The sequence below is a fragment of the Tamandua tetradactyla genome, chromosome 2, assembly GCF_023851605.1.
Source record: "Tamandua tetradactyla isolate mTamTet1 chromosome 2, mTamTet1.pri, whole genome shotgun sequence".
Taxonomy (NCBI): Eukaryota; Metazoa; Chordata; class Mammalia; order Pilosa; family Myrmecophagidae; genus Tamandua; species Tamandua tetradactyla.
The window spans coordinates 198,286,562-198,305,231 of NC_135328.1; the positions used below are offsets into that span (position 1 = coordinate 198,286,562).

An 18,670-nucleotide genomic window follows, 5' to 3' on the forward strand; every position below is an offset into this window, starting at 1 on the left:
TACTCATATGCAAGCTTCAGCTAGATATTGCTAATTGCCATGGTTTGCCACACCTCAGCAAACATCATTCCTGTTAATGCTAAAGAACATTTAGGGCTCTAACTGAGACTCTACAAAAGTTTCATGTACTAAGCTTACTTTCCTCAAACCTATACCTCCAGAGGGTTCCTAGGCCAGCCTGTCCAAGAATATCAACTAATTCCATCCCCCTCTTCTGCCTTGTTGATACCCCTTTTCAACATGAAAATGTTAGAATGGACATAGCCCAAAGACCCTTATAGATTGGGAATAGGATCAAAGGAGAAGGAGGAGTTATAACAGAGAAGATAGGATTTAACAAATGAGTATGACTGCTGAGTCACAATAAAAGAAATCATGATGTTTCTTTTAGCTTCCAGTGTTTTGGAGCAGCTAGGAGAAAACCTGAAAATGCGGAATGGTACCATAACAAACTTAAATCTGTTCTGTAATGACTTGTTGAAATGTACATTGAAAATTGTTGCTTTTTTTGTAAATATATTTCACAAAGTCATTTTTTTAATGGACGGAAAACAGCCAGTTTGCAGAAAGGGAAACGCCAATTATTTTTAGTAAACCTGAAAATCCTTAACCTCGCCAGTAATTAAGGAAATAAAAATGAAAATGTGATGCATTTCCACCCATCAGTCTCAGTGCCAAGTTTTGTTAAAGGAATTGAGAACTCTTACTCAGCCAGTAGGAGCTGAAAATGGATACAGCACTTTTTGGAGAATAGACTGTCAACGTCTAATAAAGTTTGGGATGTGCATAATCCTATGATTAAACAGTTCCACTTCTAGTGTATAACCCTGTGCTTAAGGAGTTCCACTTGTAGAACAGGAGTCAGCAAACTACAAGCTACAGGCCAAATCCTGCCCATTGCCTATTTTTGTAAGTTTTATTGAAATATAGCCATGCCTATTCATTTACATAGCTGCTTTCATGCTAAAATAATAGTACAGTTGAATAATTGTGACAGAGACCATATGGCCTGCAAAGCCTGAAATATTTACTATCTGTCCCTTTACAATAAAAGTTTGCTGACCTCTGCCCTTGAGAATCTTATATAGACAAGGAAATAGTCTAAGAATTTTTTAATGAGCCTTATTTGTAATAGCAAATAATTGTAAAGAATCTGTCCATGAACAGAAAATGGATAGATATATTTGAACATGGAATACTATATGCAGTTAAAAGTGAATAAATTAAGGTTATATATATCCACAAGAATTAATTAGAAAAACAATGTTAAGCACAAAAAGCAAGTCATAGATATGTACAGTGTTTTAACATTTTTATAAAGATTAAAAATGTTCACAGCAATACCATATATTGTTTATGGATATATACTCATGTAGGGGAGAATGGCATTGGGTAGTTATATGAGAAATTTCAAATAAGTCTATAATATTTTATTATTTCAAAATCTAAAGCAGCTATAAACTGAATATTTAACAAAGCTGGGTGAATGGTAGGTATATGAGCATTTGTTTTTATGATCCTCCACACTTTTTTGTATACTTAAACTGATTCATTTACAAGGAATTGGTAGGAAGAACAATAATTGAAAGCCCCCTTCATATATCGTTTCTGCTGCCACTGCTCTGCTGTGCATTTCAGCTAAGAATCCAGAGCACTCAATTAGGCCTCCCACACCTGAAAGGTAGATTTTCTGCTGTGGTTGTTATATGGAGTCCTGGCATCTAACAGGTTTATCACCACACTAATGGAAATTATTTTATTCCCTCTGACAATAAGAGTGCTTATTTGGCGGTTTTCCTTAGCCTCAGATGATCTTGGAGCTAATTTGTGAAGCTGCAGTGATGCCTGATGCCATGGTAACCTCAGTGGGAGGCTTGAGGCTTATCCTTCACTGAACTGTGAAATGGGAGTAAGAAGAGGAAATATTTTTCAGTTCCTCTGGAATGAATTCAAAAGTATGGTTCTCTCCATGGCCATGATCTTAGATATATTAAAGAAAATTTTCAAAATAATTTCTGAAAAATATCTAGTATTTTTGACGGAGAAATACTGGGATCTAATATTCTCCAAAAGCTGGGTTGGTGTGCCAGTCACCAGCTTCATTTGCTTGCCATTTGGTCATTAGCCACATTCCCATATTCAGGAAAGCTCATCACTGGGGTTATTTCAAGATATGAAAGTGGAGGAAGTATTTTCATCAGCTGTGTCAGTTATTTTTTCATGCACTACTTCTTGACTTTGGATTGTTAATAATTCTCTTAGTTTCTTAGTCATTTTAAAGAAGAGATTCCTGGTTGTATTTTCATTCATAATATTTGCAAGCCACAACAATGAAAATATCTCTATGTCCTTGTCCTCTAAACATGAGGCATTCCCTTTGTCAGGTCTTAGGAGAGAAGCCTAAAATCTGATCAAGTTCAAAGTTTTTTTTTCTGTAGTCATCATAAATTAGACTGTAAGCCTGGCAGAGATTGGATTAGGTTATAAGGATGTAGTGATTGGAATGGAATTAGTGAACTCTTCAATTTCTTGAACATTAATAAGAGTCCAATATTAATTGAATTCTTTAATGTTCAACATTAAATGAGCTACATGTTCTCCACTGAATCATTTGCCTGTTATTACTGCAAGATATAATAATGCTATTGTAAAATATTAACACTGAAAGGGACCTAAGTGTACCTAAGCCAAGTCTTGTATTATAACTGGGACACTGAAGCCCAGAGATAGCTAGTTTCTGGTCCGAGTGACTTGTTCCCCTCTTCTGAAGTGCCACACAGGCAAGGGATGTCAAGGACTTGGAGTTGCTGATATGTACCAGCAGAGCTTCTGGGCATGGTTGTATAGTTCTTGTTGTAGTCACTTCAGACTTGTGTATTTGTATATTAATTACAACAATTTTCCAGTAGATGGCAGTCAGGCATCTTGATGAAGAGACACCTTTTTTTTTTTTTTTTACAGAAAAAAATGTAGGAAAAGTTCTGCTAAGTCACTGGGTCTGGCAAGAAAAAAGTGAAAAGGATGAGAAGGTTAATGGAGCAGGATGAAGAAAAAAGCAGAGTTAAGGCCTTGATTAACTGAAGAATGTGATAGAAGCAAGGAAATAAAGTATGAGGGATGGTGGTAGAAAGAGTGAGGGCCATAATTGCCTTTTTATTTAATGTGCAAATAAAGTGTCTTTTCCATAGCAGTATCTTCTCTGCATATTTTAGGAGTTGGTTCCAGATGGGACTTGAATTTTGAAATACTGGCATGTCTCTTAGAACTGTCTACAGTAGACTTAAATCACCCTTTTCCCAAGGTCAGTTTCAGTGATGCAATATCTCAGTTGCAGTTACAAGTATAGTAGTGAGGAAATTCTGGATGTGACAAATGTTGCCATATGCCTTGGTCATTTGTCTAGGTTCTCCTTTGGGGCACCTCCCCCACTGAAAGATAGAGTGCCCATTCATAAGCTGTTTCTGTAAAATGAAGATTTGGAGGGAAATAGCTATTTGTTGGTTACTAGTAACAAGAAGTAAGGGCCTTATGAATATACTTCTCTTTCCTGCCATAAAACAGTTTCCCCTCAGAAGTCATCCTTTCTTGATGGCACAACAGTCAGAGCCTAGACTAGGAGTCAGGAGCCCCAGGTCTGAATTCTAGCTCTGCTTCTAACTTGTTTGTAATCTGGGTAAAATCGCTAAACCTTTGAGTCTTATATTCATTGTTAAAATAGAATATAGTACCCATTCTACTGGATTATTTTGAGAATTAAATGAAGGAGTAAGTTGAAGAGTGCTTTGTAAGCAGTGAAGTGCAGGAGACATGGAAGTGGGAGGTGGCGTTCACAGCTCCCACACTGCTTAGGCCCCTTACCTTCCCATTTATCGACATTCCATCACACCTAGATCTCAGGGACTTCACCCCCAGTGTGAAGGTTAAAGTAAGAACCAGAAAGTGCAATGCCTAGAGAAAGCCAGTTGTTTTAATGGCACAATTTCACATTCTTTGGGCAAGAGGCTACTAAATCTCTAGCTTTCACCTCTACTTCCAACCAAGCAAACTATGTGGGCCACCACTTGAAACACAGACAGGTGAATCTAGCAGCATCCCTTTTCTTTGGTACTGAATGTCCTCATAGGAAATATCTTTTCCTTATCAGGTAAGGAGAGCTGCTTTGAAAGAATTGTGTCAAGGTTTGGAAAGAAAGTCACATATGTAGTGATTGGAGATGGACGAGATGAAGAAATTGCAGCCAAACAGGTAACTATAGTAATAGTTTATGTAGGAGTGTATTGTGATATTAGAAAAATAGTAGAACTCAGAAGTTTAAGCACTCTACCATGCATTTGCAGTGCTTTGCTTTCCTTTTATTTTTCTTCCATTTTTCTTTAAAGAAACAGAAAGGTCATTTTTTTCCCAAAGGACTTCTCCCTTTAAGCTGTTATATCCTCCCCTCTCTTCTTTCCCTTGCCACTCAAAAATCTTAACATCTTTGAACTTTGCTACAGAAACCCCTGATGTGGATCCTACCTTCCGTCTTCATTTTAGAGGCCATTTCCTTCTCAGGAGCTTCAGACTTGACTACAAAATGGCAAAACAGATTGACTTTTCTAAGGCTTCAGTCTCAGAAACAATGATAAAATTGAGAGTTGTTTCTGTAGAGACAGTTCTTCTTGCCACTGAGCCCTGGAAAGAGCATTCAGGCTTCAATTAATCTCATCACCATGCAGCCTCCAATTCACCCCTTTTTAATACCTGAAACAGTAGATGAAAGAGCTTTGGCTTTGAATTCTAAAATCAGGTGGGTTCAAGTCCCATCTCAGCCATTTATCAGATGTGTGACCTCGGACAATATACCATCCTCTTCACTTTCCTCATCAGTTAAATGGATCTATGGAAGTTCTTTCCCTCCTTACCACAATTTGTTTTCTTCCAGCAACTCTGTTTCTTAGTCTTGGAGGCAGTGAGGTTTCAAGTAGAACCAGCTCCTTGTTAACTGTGTTCAACAGTTAACAGAGAAACCTTTAGCAACTGTTAAACTCTGAGATGCAACTCTGAGATTAGTAATTAGTTGGCATTAGTATCTCATTTTATTTTCACTCGCCATTTCATGTAGTAGTTCAGAGACCTTTGTTTTTTCACACACATTATCTCTGAATCTTTTATTCAGATGCTTTATCTTGTTGCCCTCTTTGGGTAAAACACTAATAAGGTGTAGGTACCAGTGCTTCTTGGCCTGTAGAAGAAGGGAGTGGGAGAGAGAGAGAGAGCGCAACTCAAATGATTTGCAGTTTATCTCTCTAAACTAGTGCCAGTAATCATCTGCCATGGAATATGCACAGTGGAAAATACCTTTAAGCTTTGTCCATTAACATCTCCCCTGTGAGGGATCTTTTCTGCAGCTTTCCTGACAGAATCCTTTCTAGTTCTTGCTTCCTGGTCCTTGTTCGTACCCAAGGAGGAGGGCGCTGCTTCCCACTGGCCTGTTCCACTGCAGGGTCATTTAAGTAGTTAGGAGTTCCCATTTACATTGAACTACATTTTTCCCTATAACTTTCACATTATTCGTCTTAGTCTGGCACTCCTGAGCAAGACCTAACAAGTCTGCTTCCACTTCTATGTTTTATAGCCTTTTAAATATATATAAGTAGCTGGTTTGGGAAAAAACAACACTGAGCCACATGCCAAAAGAACTATATTCTAAAACCTCAGTATTCTGGGTAACTTGGAACCAGGTGGAACTAGAAGATCAATAAAGCTGGTTTTGTTCCACTTCTTAGAGCATGGTTTCTAACACTTGTGTTTTTATAAAGTCTTTCTTTAAAATGTGGCTTCCAGAATTGCACACAGTATTCTGGACATGAATCAAACCACATAATATAATGAGATTATTTCTCAGATTTGTACCTTTTACATCTTGATCATGGACAAGGTTTAGGCCTTGTAGTTCTGAAACTTGCAGGAAATTGACCATCAGTAAGAAAATGTAATATTTTCTGAATACTAATTTCTTACCTGGGTCATTTCATTTATTTCTCTCATAAAAATGCAAAGAGCCCAGTTACTGCTGAAACTTAATAAAAATATCTCACATTTGTCCTACAAAGTCACTGTATGTATAACATATGTGTTCTTTATGAGGTGAGCAGGGGTAGAAAACAATACCAAGTACCTTGGGGAGAGGTCTGTGGAAGAGGGGTATGGGTAAATATAAACCCCCAAAAGAAGTCAGGGTAACTAGCTCCCTCCCTTTCTCTTCCAGCACAACATGCCTTTCTGGAGGATCACGAACCACGGAGACCTAGTTTCCCTCCACCAGGCTTTGCAACTTGATTTTCTCTGAGAACTTGAATGAGGAATCTTCCCCCACAAGCTCTTTTTCACTCCTGAAGGAAGCTAGAGACCAGAACCAACTGGGAACTCTCTCTCTCATGGAATGCTGGTGAGAACACAGAACCAACAACTGCAAGGGACAAAGCTTGTTTTTTGCTAAGAATGGGCTACAGCCCCCTATTCATCATCACACAGAAGCAGGAGATAGTTGGATAGAGAGAACAATAGACTCGCCACAGCTACAGTGCTTTATTTCTTATGGTTTTTGTTCTGCTTTGTTTCAAAAAATGAAGAAAAAGAAAAGAAAATTCTTGGGGCAGAGTTGCACTCTTATCCATGACGAGATTAAGAACTGCTATTAACTTGTGATAGGATAAATTGCAGCAGATTTTTATAACATCTCTTGCAGTCTTTATAATCTCCCTAGGTGTAGAACTTAATCCCAGTGAATGTATATGTTATTTTTGTAGGTAAGGGTCTGGTCTCTGAAGCAGATACTCCCCCTCTCTTTTTCTAGCAAGAAAGGGGTGTATAAAGTTTCCTTCAAAAATAGTAATTGAAATATCTAAAATACCTCTCTCTGACAGTAGCACCTCTTTAGTTGCTCCAGTTGTCTGCTCTCTGGGATGGTTCCTTTCTCATTCTTCCATCTCCTAGTTTGCTGAACTTTGGGGCACTAGACACTGATTAACTTTAGACTTTGGCATTTCCCATCCTATAATCCTTGGTTCCTTTCCCAAATGGCACAAACCCTAGTGACTCCTTCTCTTAGACAAATTTTAAGCCTTTAACTTGGCTCTTTTATTCAAAGACTGTTCCAAGAGGCTTAGCCTCCAAACTGAACGGAAGGAGCTAAAACTTATGCATTTCAGCATTTGAAGAAAATCCCGTTTGACTTTTGAGACAGAAAAAGTCCATATTTTCCTCCTTCCCCAGTAGATACTCACCCCTATAGCCTTCTGTGTCATCAAATACCAGGCTCTTGTCTCTTTCCTGTCCTCTGCACCACACATCCACATCTATGCAGCTCTGACCAGTCTCTGGGCATTGGACTCAAGAAGTCAAATCAAGCCTAAGACCAAGCTCACAACTACATTCTGGCCAAAACTACCAATGTATTTGACTTCCTTTGAAGCCTTCAAGCCCTATGAAATGTATCCTGGACATATATTTACCCAACTCACTGCTTGAAACTGAACAGCAGATTGTTATTATCGAAATGCAGTTTTCCCATAGGATAACCTTCCAGCTGCTCAAATCCCAATCTAAAATGGGAAACCAGAAGGCCAAAAAAAAATTTCCTGATTTTAAGTGAGGGTACTTCTTAAGGGAGTGATTATATAAGCACCTCAGAGAGATGCAGTCTTGGTCCTCCATCAGAGACATCCTTGACCAACCCAGCTATACTTGCTTGTCCTTAGAAATTCTGCTTATCCACTTCTTGAGATACTGCAGAACAAAAAGGTCAGGCTCCATCCAATGCCAAGTCACCCAGATAGCAGCAAAGAAAGGCTGGTGTACACATTCCTTCAGAATTTATTGAGAAAGTGCTTCATGACTCACAATTTTAGGGAGTTGGTTTTTGGAGAGTCAGTGAAGTCCATGCGCCATTACTTGCGTATTTCTCCTTGTTTCCATGTGGGATTGGGGAGAGGGAGATGGTGTCTGAGGCAGACCTTCCATTGGTCTATATTCAGCACAGTTGCCCAAATATCTGTTTCACTTGGGTCTTCCAGGCCCCAAACCCTCATCCTACAGGCTTTATAGCTGTTAGTTTCTTGCCCTCGACATATGCTACCCTGTTGATGCTGTGCTCCGGACTTGTAAGGCTGTGGAGCAATACACCCATCATTCACTCAGCTTCACACACACTCTTCCCTCCTCAACCCTGTGGAAAACATTTTATTCCTAGAATGTGACTTGGACTCCTTTTTCAAAGGCCTTTTCCCTCTTGCCCTGACTGCCCAGCCTAGGTGTTTCCAAAAGGGACTTGAACTTGGCCAAGAGAGATGAGGAGGCTCTCTGAGCAGAGCAGCCTCTGCCCTTTTCTGGTTGTTGCCGTGCTCACTTAGAGGACAGACATCAGGTAGGAGCAGCTTCCTGGCTCATCTTTGCCAAAATGAGTGCTCTTCTTACCCTGTCTTCTCTCATCCCCACCCCTACCTCCATCCAGCACAAAGATGTGGAAAGGAAAATAAGCTGGTGGTGTCACTAAAAGCCAAGAGTCAAAGGATACTGTGGGTCCTTTCATGAAGGGGGAAACCCTTTGTATTAGAAACATTACCCGTGAATAGCCAAGTGATAAGTTCTTCCTCCAGCTGGGCACTGTTGTTTCTATAAGATGGGTCTACACATTTCGTGGTGAAGGCTGTCTCTCATAGGGGATCTTCAGTTGCCAGGTGTGTCCTGGATTTAAGAGGTAGCCTGACTTTCGAATGTAAAACTGACTGTGCCTTAGCATCACCCTGTCCAGTGTCCCTGGGGCAGTTGGTGATGTCCAGGAGAATGGGCACCTGCTCTAGATTTAGATGCCTATTTGGGCTTTTGTTTGGTTCGGGTGTTCCTGTCTTCTGCTCTGCAAGTTAGGGGGCAAAGCTAGTGTCCCAGAAGACTTGTGCCACAGCTTGTTCACAGTTTACACAAACTCACCTTTAAAGCTCCAGGTAGCTTGATTGGCAAGCCCCAGTTGCAGCATATGGAGCTTTAGATGTTCACTACCTTGAATAGGTGTCAGTGCCACTGAACCACAGAGAGGAGTAGAGGGGCAAAGCCAGATTCTTCCTGTCTGGGAGAACAATAGTCTAGGCCAAGGGGTGGTGAGCTTAGGGACTTCCTATCCCTCCTCACTCCTCCAGAAGGGGCCAGTTAGGGCCCCTCTAAAGCAGGCTTCTATTTCTTACCATTAAATTGGTTTCATTTTTCACCCGAAATTTGGAATTCCCCAGATAGTCACACTGTAGAAGCCAAATCTCAAGTCTGAGATTCTAAAATATCTTAAACAGGAGAAAAAATCTAGTTCTGTCCCAGCTTTGATCAGCAGGACATCTGTCCCTCCCTCTTCTCTGAGTTACACAGCTCAAGCAAAGCTCCTAGGCTGGTTCCTAGTGCACTGAGAGGAGCCACCCCATTAAGGATGACTTCTGCTCAAAACATCTCTCTCCCTCTGGACTTCAGATGCCTCTTTAAACAGAAAAAGGCATTGCTTGGTTTGGATATATTTATGTGACTGTGGCATTCATGGCTGTAGAGTCCTTGACCATAATGTTATATGTAATGGGAATTATCTTATAAACTTGAAAAATAAAATTTTAATTTTCTATACAGTTTGCTTCTGTGTCTTTTCTGAATAAGATCACCCCAGTCACCCAGCTAAATAGGGTCCTAAGTAGGGCTTCATAAATATTCTGGAAAGTTAAATAGAAAGATGGCAGTCTTTCAATAACTAGGTCATTAGTTTCACTGAAGAAAGGTAAGATTAAAAAAAGAATCATTTGGTATAAACAAATATATATGGGAAAATAAAAGGGATATTTTAAAATAATTTGGAGAATTTATTTCTTAATTGTTTCTAAAATATATTGCTTTGAAAAGTGTGTAGGACTGGCATAATAAGAGATTTCATTTGCTGTCAATGTGCTGAAACTTAACTATTAAAGAGAAAAACCAATACCATACTGTTGAACTTAAACTAAAGGCAATAAACCTGACAACCTATCGAACCTCATTTGATTTGGCCTGATTTTATGTCACACCAACTAATTTTTCTCATTGATTTCTTCAGACTTGGGTCTCACTATCTCTTGCTGGTCTGGAAAACAGTCTAGTCTTTCAGGAATCCTTTTGCCTTTTATTCCAGTGAAGATTAGAATTAGGTTTTAGCTTTCAAATACCATACATATCAGACTGTAAAATGTATTTTTCCCCCAGCTCCCCCTGAAGGAGTATCTTTTCATGAAAAGGTGTGCATTTTGAACCACACTGTCACTGAAGTAAACTTGTTAGTTGCTATATCCTTACTTGGTAATAAGTACAAATATTAGAGCTGTTGACTGCTTTTCAAATCCAAAGAGTAATTAAACATCTCTCTCTCTCTCCCTACAATAAGTACAACATCAGCACATGTAAAACATTAAAAAATTTTTGGTGGGAAAAAATTAGTGATATGAAAGCTTTTTAATCCTTCATAAATAAGTTTCTTGATGTTAAAAAAAAGTCTCAATGGGGATAAAAGATGGTAGTGGTTTTTAACTGCCATTTTTTAATTAAGTTGGCAACCATGTTGACCATTTTACTGATCCGTGAAATTTGAAAGTCTGGAAGTCACTGGGCCAGATGATCTCCAAGAGCCTAACATTCTATGTATGTAAAAAGCATCAACATTGCCTCTCCAGAAGTTCTCCCTGTCCCTCACCCCTCTCCTCATTTCCATGCTATCCTTGGCTCCAGGCCAGCATGGCTGCCACATGCCCTCCTTTCATCCAGTGGGGTTACTGTTCTCAGAGGGACAGACTCCCTGCAGCATTCCTTCCCTCCCACTGACTCAATTCACCAGTGTCTGAAGGGCTCTCACCCAATTTAACTCCTTCTGGTCACATAGGCCACACACCACACAGTTACTGCTGACTGAGTCTCTTGGATGAAGCGCTTCTTTGTGGATCCCATCCCTCATCTTTTTAGGGCTTATCAGTTTCTCAGGGAGCCCTGCCCTGTCTCCAAGGGCCTTTTCCTGTTCCTTGGTCTCCATATCTGTAGGAGTAAAGGTCTCATGAAACTGAGAACAACCTCTTCCATATGTATAGATGCCAAAAGAATGTTACCCCCGTGAGCACTCTCATAATATACCCTCCCCTGGTGCCAAAGAACCCTAAACAAAAAAATCCCACATTTTAAATATCGAATCAGACTCCGAGAACAGCACAAGGTTTCACTTCCCCAGGACTATTGCCCACATCCACGTCCTATAAATCACCTCGACACTAAAACCCCACACTAAGCGCCCAGCAAAAACACCGTTCTTCATCTGGGCTCCCATATTCACTTCCTGAAGTGTTTGTGACTTCTCCTGCCAGGCCCAGTAGCAGAGCTGGCAGTTAAGATCTGGACCAAAGTCCAGTTGAACAACTGACCCCATGCTCACTACCATGCCTGAAACTTAGAAAACAAGGTTTGGAAATTCTATCTAAGCCAGCCTATCCCATCTCTAGTCCCAGAAACTTTTACCAATTTTGAGGGATAAATTTCATGGCCCTGTCCCCTTCTTTCCAGGAGGCTTTGGACTCTATAGTAGATTTAGTTTAATGACACAGACTACAGGATTTTGTGAGGTTTTAATAATAACCTAATAATACTGTTAAAAACACCTCTCACAGAAACACATATGCACATACATTCTCTAAATCTCACATGGACTCTGAGGTAGAAGTTACACTGACCAAAGGATAAAACAGTCCTTAAAGGGCTAAGCCATGGCCCAGGCCACAGGATCACAAGCACATGGTTGGAAGGTAGCCCCTTTTGAGCAGGAATAGAGGTTGGTACAGCCTCACTAAGAACTAGAGTGGCTTACAGGGGCCAGCCAGAATTGGGCACCCATGGGCCAGTCTTCCAGCATTTGAGGTCTACCCAGGAGTAGTTTGAGTGGAAAGGGGATGAGGCTAAGGTGGCAGCTGACATTGTTCCAAACTCCAAGGCTGGCGTGATGTTTCTGGCACATAAAAGGCTCTTAGTAAACATTTGTTGAGTGAATTGAATGAACTGATGGTGACAGGAGAGGATGAATTTTTAAAAACACACCCTGAAGACCTGGAGTTTTCTATCTCAGGATAGGGGAATCAAGGGATGGGACAGCACCTCCACCAACTGTCTTAGAGGTGGCCAGAAAGATGAAGATTCCCTTGATGGGAAGGTTTGGGACCATCAGCTATGTTGGCTGGGGTGGGGTGGGGATTGTATTTCCTTTCTTCCCAAAGTGTCTTGTACAAAATTGAGGCCCACTGACCCTCCAGGGCCTAGGCCTCTTGTTCATATTGCAAACTCCTTGAAGGCAGGCCTATGTCTTAATTAACTCTGTTCTTCAGTGCCTAGCACAGATCGGCATTAAGCTCTTGTTGCGCGAATCAAGGCCCATAGCAGCATAATTAGCTGATCTTCTCCTGCCTTCTGCCAATTAATTGTCCATCTGTTCCTGACCCTGAGCTCAAAGGACCCCATTCATCTCTCTCTTCCCTGACAAAGCAGTCTCATCCTTCACCTTAGGGAAAAAGTTCTGAGCCAAACAGGTGATGCGTCTGTTCTGAGGCAGCTGACACCACTCGAGGGAGAGGAGGCCCCGGACCCCATCCACCTGGTCAGGCTTCCAGTGGCAGCTAGGGTGCAACCAGCGATAGTAAATAAGCCGCAGAGCCAGGCCCAAAAGGAAGCAGAAGCCTCCCACAGGCAGCAGCACCTGTAATGAGATTCCACCCGGCATCCAGGCACTATGAGTCACCGTGCTGGCCACCAGGAGACTGCTGTCACTCAGGAGGAACACCAGGTGGATGGTGGCCCGGCCTCGGGTCCGGCCCTCAGCCACATTGAACCAGGAGAAATAGAGGATGGTGGCCACTGTTGCCCGGTATAGCCATTCAGAGAAGGGGTCAGGCATAAAGTCCGTGCCCTGAAGCCAAACCCAGAGCAGCAGCACCAGCCACAGGCCCAGGAAATGCAGGGCCACATAGTGGGGGAAGACAGCAGAGAACAGGGCCACAGCCAGGACTCGGGGCCACAGCAGCAGCAGATTCCACAGGAAGTAGATGATGGAGGAGCCCAGCCCCAGGAGGGGTTTGGAGGGGAGGCAGGTACGCAAGGCCCGATGGTAGTCAAGCAGCGCCCATGAGATGCCCAGGAAGGAAGTGCAGATGCCAACCCCTACAAGGAATAAGAAGAAATAGGTTAGCCCTGTGAACAGCCTGCCTGGCACTCCCCACGGCTTGCAGGTATTGTGGCAGCCTTTATAGTAACCCTGGGGAAGGTTCAGAAACCTCCCTTATATTTTGTTGAAAAGAAAACTGCAGCTGGAGAACATGAAATAAATTCACACAACCAGTTAACTAACAAACAGCTGAGATTCAAATTTGGCACCTGCCCTTCACCATTATGCTTTACTTTTCAGGTGACATTTTTCAAGGATGAGAGTGACCCAGCATTTGGCTACCCTGAGCCTTACCATCCCCTGAGCATCTTCTAGGGCTGCATAACCTTCCTTTCCTGGAAGAGCCCAAGCCTTTCACAGGTCTAAGAATCAGCAGTTCCAGTTTCCTCTTTCTCAGTCTCAGAAAGGGAGGCAGGATTTACTGTGGGCTGAAGCTGACCTTAGAGCCAGGAGGGATGCCCCTGCTCTGCGAATGGACTATCTTCTCACTCCCCCCATCTACTCGCTCAGACTGGCCCCTGGTCTTGATTATCCAATATCTAGACGTAGATGTTAGGAATCTATCCTGACTCCCCACCCTAGACTAGAGATGCCAAGGCATCCAAGGAGAGAGAGAGAGAAGTCTCTGGAATGTCTCTACAATGCTTTCTCCCCCACAATCATTTAACAGATGTTTACTAGGAGCTTATTATGTGCCAGGAACCCATTCCCAGCCTGGAACCAGATCTATGGCCACTGCCCTTTCTAACTACTCCACAGGAGGTCTCAGCAGGGTTGGTGTTCTTCCAGTTTGCCCAGCACGCCTCATTTTGACCTCAACAAGGACTTGCCCAGGCTGTGAGGTCAACCAGGAGCACATATGCCCCACTTCCCCTAGCCTGTTCCTACTCACCTATATTCATGCCCCAGCTTGAATATCCCCTAGTCACTCATTCTCACCCCACCCCACCCACTCAGGCTATGCCCGGTGTCCCTGTAACACCCACCCACTTCTAGGTGAGCTTTATCACACAGTAATTACCGATTTCCTTATTTCTGAGCTCCTTGAGGACAGGAAACAGATCCTGCTCACCTGGGACCCCCAGGGCTGACCACAGTACCTGGCACATAATAGCTGTTGAATGAATGTCCGTTAAGTAAAAAGTTGGGAAAAATCTGTCTTTTTCCCCCAAACACACACACACACACAGCATAGACCATCTCCACTTGCCCTGGTCCCTCAAATGGATGAACAAACAAAAACATGTGCCCAGTGAGTGCTGTGTTACCCAGGGCAAGTCACTTTTCACCTTTCTGTACATCCTTCCTTTTCTGTAAAATGGACATAAAAAGGACACCATCCTGACAGGGCTGCTGTGGACATGCATGATGATGACTTGCAAAGCACTTTCCCCAGTGCCTGGCTAATAGCAGGCACTTAACCACGACAGCTGCTGTAGCTGTTTGTAATAATATTGTTACAGGCCAGGCTAACAGCTGAAAGGGTCCTTGGAGATTGGGTCCAACGTCCATCTTGTAGAGCCATGGAAACTGAGGCCAGAGAGAGGAAGGATCTCCCCAGGTCACATAGTGAGCGATGGCAGAACAGGTACCAGGCTCCTTGGGACATTGGCATTTACAGCAGGAGGGTCTTGTGGGGGGGGGGGGGGGATGGTAAAAGGCCAACGGGAAGCCCTGGACCCTGAATCAGACATGAGTTGTAGTCCTAGCTGGCCAGTCACTTCCCTTTTACAGGCTGAAATGCTCCCAAAGCTCATCACTAGTCAAACTTCTCCCACCCTGGTCTTGCAGCCCTGTCAGCCTCTGTGCCTGCCCACCTCACTTTCAGATCACTCAACAAAATTTACTGTAACTGCTTGTTTTATTTATTGTCCCTCATCCTGGCAGGGCAGGGGCTGCATTGATCTTGTTCATTGATGTGTTCCCAGCACAGCAACTGGCACAGAAGAGGCACTCAGTAAAAATCTTGCTGAATGTATGAAGGTGTTGAATAAATGTTTAGTATTACCACAATGCCTAGTCTACCTCAGGTACCCTACACACTTTACTGCTGTTATCTTCAAACAGTAAAAACTACAATTATTAAGCCTGGTTATGTACCAGGTACTGTGCTTTACATGCATGATCTTTCTTACTTCTTCCATCAACCCTGTGAGATAGGAACATTTATTACATCCATTTTACAGATGAGAACAAACTGATAACTCAGAAAGGTCAAGACATCTGTCCAAAGTCATACAGCTAGAGAGTGACTTTGAATTTGAATCCAGGCCTAACTGGGTTTCCATGTTCTCCTATTTTCTAAGCAGACTTTTTCAGAGTGAAAAAACATTTCCAAAGCTGGAGAAAAACTTTCCCAAGACATGAAAGGGGGCTGGCCTCTGGCCTGTCACTCACACTGATAGTATTCAGCCCGACCACTCTGCAGCACAATGGCCAGCACCAGCGTGAGCTGTGGCGTTGTCTCCAAGAAGGTCTCAAAAAGCCGCAGCATGCTGATGTCCAGCGAGAGGAAGTCGGCGTAGGCCAAGTCAAATTCTGAAGGCACCTCCTGCTGCCACACCAACAGCCCCTGCTGCAGCCCCTGCACGCACCTAGGTAGTACACACAGATGCCCAGAGGGGCCAGGTTAGTGTCTCATAGTATTCCTACTTCCCCTACCCATCTGGTGGACACAGGCTCCAATCCTAGCCCTGTCACTCACATGCTATCAAGCCTTGGGCAAGTCACTTAACCTCACTAAGCTGGTTTCCTCATTTGGAAAATGGGCATAAATACAACTACAACTGCCCCAACTCATTACAAATCTTGTCCCATTTACTTCTCACAACATCCCCATTTTACAGATGGAGAAACAGGATTAAAAAGCTAATGAGAGGTAGGGTGCACAGATGGTTCAGTGGTAGAATGCTTGCCTTGCATGCAGAAGACCCAGGTTCGATTCCCAGACCATGCACCCAAAAAAAGGATTTAAAAAAAAGCTAATAAGAGATAGAATCAGGATTTGGACCCAAGGCTGTTTGCATTCAAAGGTATACTACAAAGCTGAAGGCTGTTCTCAAATTTAGTATGCATTGTCAGCAATGGGAAGCCATGGGGAACTTCTGAGGACAGGCACAACCAGGTCAGATTGTACTTCAAAAAGAGTATCTTGGTTGCAGAGAGGAGGAAGGACCAGAAGCAGGGATCTCATTTAAGAGACTACTGCAACAACCCAGGGAGCAAGGGTGAGGGCCTGGCCCCTCAGTGATGGGAATGGAAATCCGGGCAGAATTGAGAGAGAGTACAGAAGTTGGGCAGACAGGCCTGGGCAACCACTGGCGTGAGGGGGAAGTAGAAGATGCACCAGAACTCCCCCCCCAGAACTAAACAGGATTTGTGGCTTTTGGAGAGTGAGCCCCATCCCTCTTTGAGAATTCATTCATTAGACATTTGCTGTCACCTCCTCTGGAGAAATGTGACAACACAGTGAAGGAACAGCCAGGCAGGGCTGGGTTAGGGCTCTCCCTCCAGCAGGAGCCTTTGTCTCTGGTCGTCTGATACCCTAGCAGGGCCCAGTATAAGTGGAAACAGACCACATCTTGAAAACCAAACCTCGGCAGTCTGTCTGACTCATGCTCAATGAATAGAGGAGAAACATGACATATTTAAGGATTCAGGGCCAGGCAAGAGATTCCCCATCTCTTCAGGGCCCTGCCAGTTCTGAAAAGGGGCACGATCCACACCTTTTCCAAGAAACAGTCTTGGTGGCTCCAGGGACAAAGATGAGTCAGACCCCATGTCTGTTCTCTTGCTCAGTTTTGTTCTTTCTCAGTGGGCAACAAGGATGAGAGGTGCCCCTCTGTGAGGGAACAAGCACAGCTCTGGGGGTCCAGGACTGCTGAAACTCCCAAGTTGACCCAAGGTGATCATGATGCTGTTGACATTTATTGAATGTTTACTTTGTGCCAGGACAATTTGCAGGCCTCACTTCATTTAATCCTCACATCACTGAGACCAGGACAGGGTCAAGTGACTTGCCCAAGGCCCCTGCTCAACAGCTCCGAACCAGCCTGCAAATCTCTGACATTACAATACTGGACCAGGTGCCAAGCACTGAGCCACGCACTTTCTCACTTTCACTCCTCAACAGGCCTCCTCCCAGACCTAACTGTAGGTCACTATTTCCTTTTTACAAAGAAGAAAACTGAGGCTCAGGGAGATACAGGAATGAGGTCACCGGCCCCAAAGCCAGAACTGGATCCAAAGGTCTGACTCCAAAACCCAAGGCCACTTTTCTCTCAGGTCCTCAGATTTTTCACCTGTGCAAGAAATGGTAGGACCGGAGGAGCCCTGGGGTTCTCAGCAATTCTCTTCTCTTTATGGAGTGGAGCGCACAGTTATAGAGGTGGCAGCAGGGGCTCTCCTTGGTCCGGGTGCTCGCCTCCCCACCCCCTTCCTGGTGTCCGGGTTCTCACCTGTACTAGTTACCCCAGCTGCGGGAGGTGCCGGCTGGTCTCTGTGACCCCTCCCCCTTCCCGAGGGCGGGGCGCTCACCTGTACAAGTAGCCCAGCTGCAGGAGATGCAGCAGCGCCAGGCAGCGCCCGGAGGGCTGTGACCCATGCAGGTCGGCGGGGTCGGCGCGCAGCCAAACCCAGCTGAAGAGCTGCAGGACGGTTGAGGCGAGGACCAGCAGCGCCAGCACCAGCGCGGCCCACAGGTAGCGGCCGCTGCTCACATACTGGCCCGCGGCCCATAAGTCGGCGCCCAGATCGAGCAAGAAGGCGGCGGTGCCCACGACGCCCAGGACTAGGTCCCGAAGCAGGGCGACGCGGGACCACCCGGGCATGGCCCGCCTGCTCTTCCCCCACCCCCGCCCCTCCTCCTCCTCCTCTGCGATAGCACCCGACTCTCGGGGCCCCGGCCTCGCAGGGGCAGGAAGAAGGCGGCCACAGACCTCCGGGGCCGCCCAGGGCCCGGGCCTGCTGGGCGGAACTTCCCTGTCCCGCCCCGTCCGGGGAGGGGCGAGGCTCCCGGACCCCGCCGCTGGGTGCTCACGGTGCCCCCACCCCGGGCCTCCCGCAGAGCTTGAATGCTGTCCCGGGTTCTGGCCCCGCTGCCTGCCCAGGAATACTCACTCCCCACCCCACCCCCAGCTCGGCGGAGCGCACCCTAAGGCCCTCCAGGCCCAAGGCGAACGGCCCGAGGCGCACGGCGTTCTGCTGAGCAGGCTTCCAGCGCCTCATTTCATATGTAAGGCGCCGCAGGCTCAAGAAGCGGGAACGGCCGGGCTAGAACCGTGATCTCTCACAAATGTATTGTTGAAAAAAAATTGTGAAACAAAAAAAGGCACATACTGATCCCTAGTTGCGGGACTTTGCAAACTAACAAGCATGCCCGGTTGATCCGAGGGCACAAGGATCAACAAGGCGGGTCTTCCCGGGCGGCTCCTTTCACTCGGT

The 18,670-nt window shown here is 44.5% G+C and overlaps 2 protein-coding genes across 9 annotated transcripts in view; one reads left to right on the forward strand and one right to left on the reverse strand.

Annotated features, from left to right (window-relative positions):
* Positions 1 to 9,637, forward strand: part of EYA3 (EYA transcriptional coactivator and phosphatase 3) — a 135,615-nt gene extending 125,978 nt beyond the window's left edge. For 6 of the 8 annotated variants that reach the window (XM_077150632.1, XM_077150635.1, XM_077150631.1 and 3 more), the window contains 2 exons: positions 4,145 to 4,245; positions 6,248 to 9,637. In XM_077150632.1, the coding sequence (XP_077006747.1) occupies positions 4,145 to 4,245; positions 6,248 to 6,328 (182 nt within the window). In that variant the 3' untranslated portion in view covers positions 6,329 to 9,637. Of the gene's footprint in view, positions 1 to 4,144; positions 4,246 to 6,247 lie in introns of those variants that run through there. The other 2 variants (XR_013171140.1, XR_013171139.1) reach the window with 2 other exon arrangements.
* Positions 9,638 to 10,485: 848 nt separating this feature from the next.
* XKR8 (XK related 8) lies at positions 10,486 to 18,187 on the reverse strand. The gene is made up of 3 exons (XM_077150639.1): positions 17,765 to 18,187; positions 15,626 to 15,822; positions 10,486 to 13,224 (listed from the first exon to the last, which is right to left on the reverse strand). The coding sequence occupies exons 1-3, from the start codon at positions 18,055 to 18,057 to the stop codon at positions 12,515 to 12,517; spliced, it is 1,200 nt and encodes a 399-aa protein (XP_077006754.1). The 5' UTR covers positions 18,058 to 18,187; the 3' UTR covers positions 10,486 to 12,514.
* Between the last annotated feature and the right edge of the window lie 483 nt (positions 18,188 to 18,670).

Bases quoted from the DNA above. Each gene is read 5' to 3' on its own strand.
- XKR8 (XM_077150639.1), bottom strand. From the start codon at position 18,057: ATGCCCGGGTGGTCCCGCGTCGCCCTGCTTCGGGACCTAGTCCTGGGC. The intron at 15,823-17,764 runs GTGAGCGCCCCG...TGTACTACCTAG, and splicing joins CAGCTGGGCTACTTGTACAG to GTGCGTGCAGGGGCTGCAGC. The intron at 13,225-15,625 runs GTGAGTGACAGG...TATTCCTTGTAG, and splicing joins TCGGGCTGAATACTATCAGT to GGGTTGGCATCTGCACTTCC.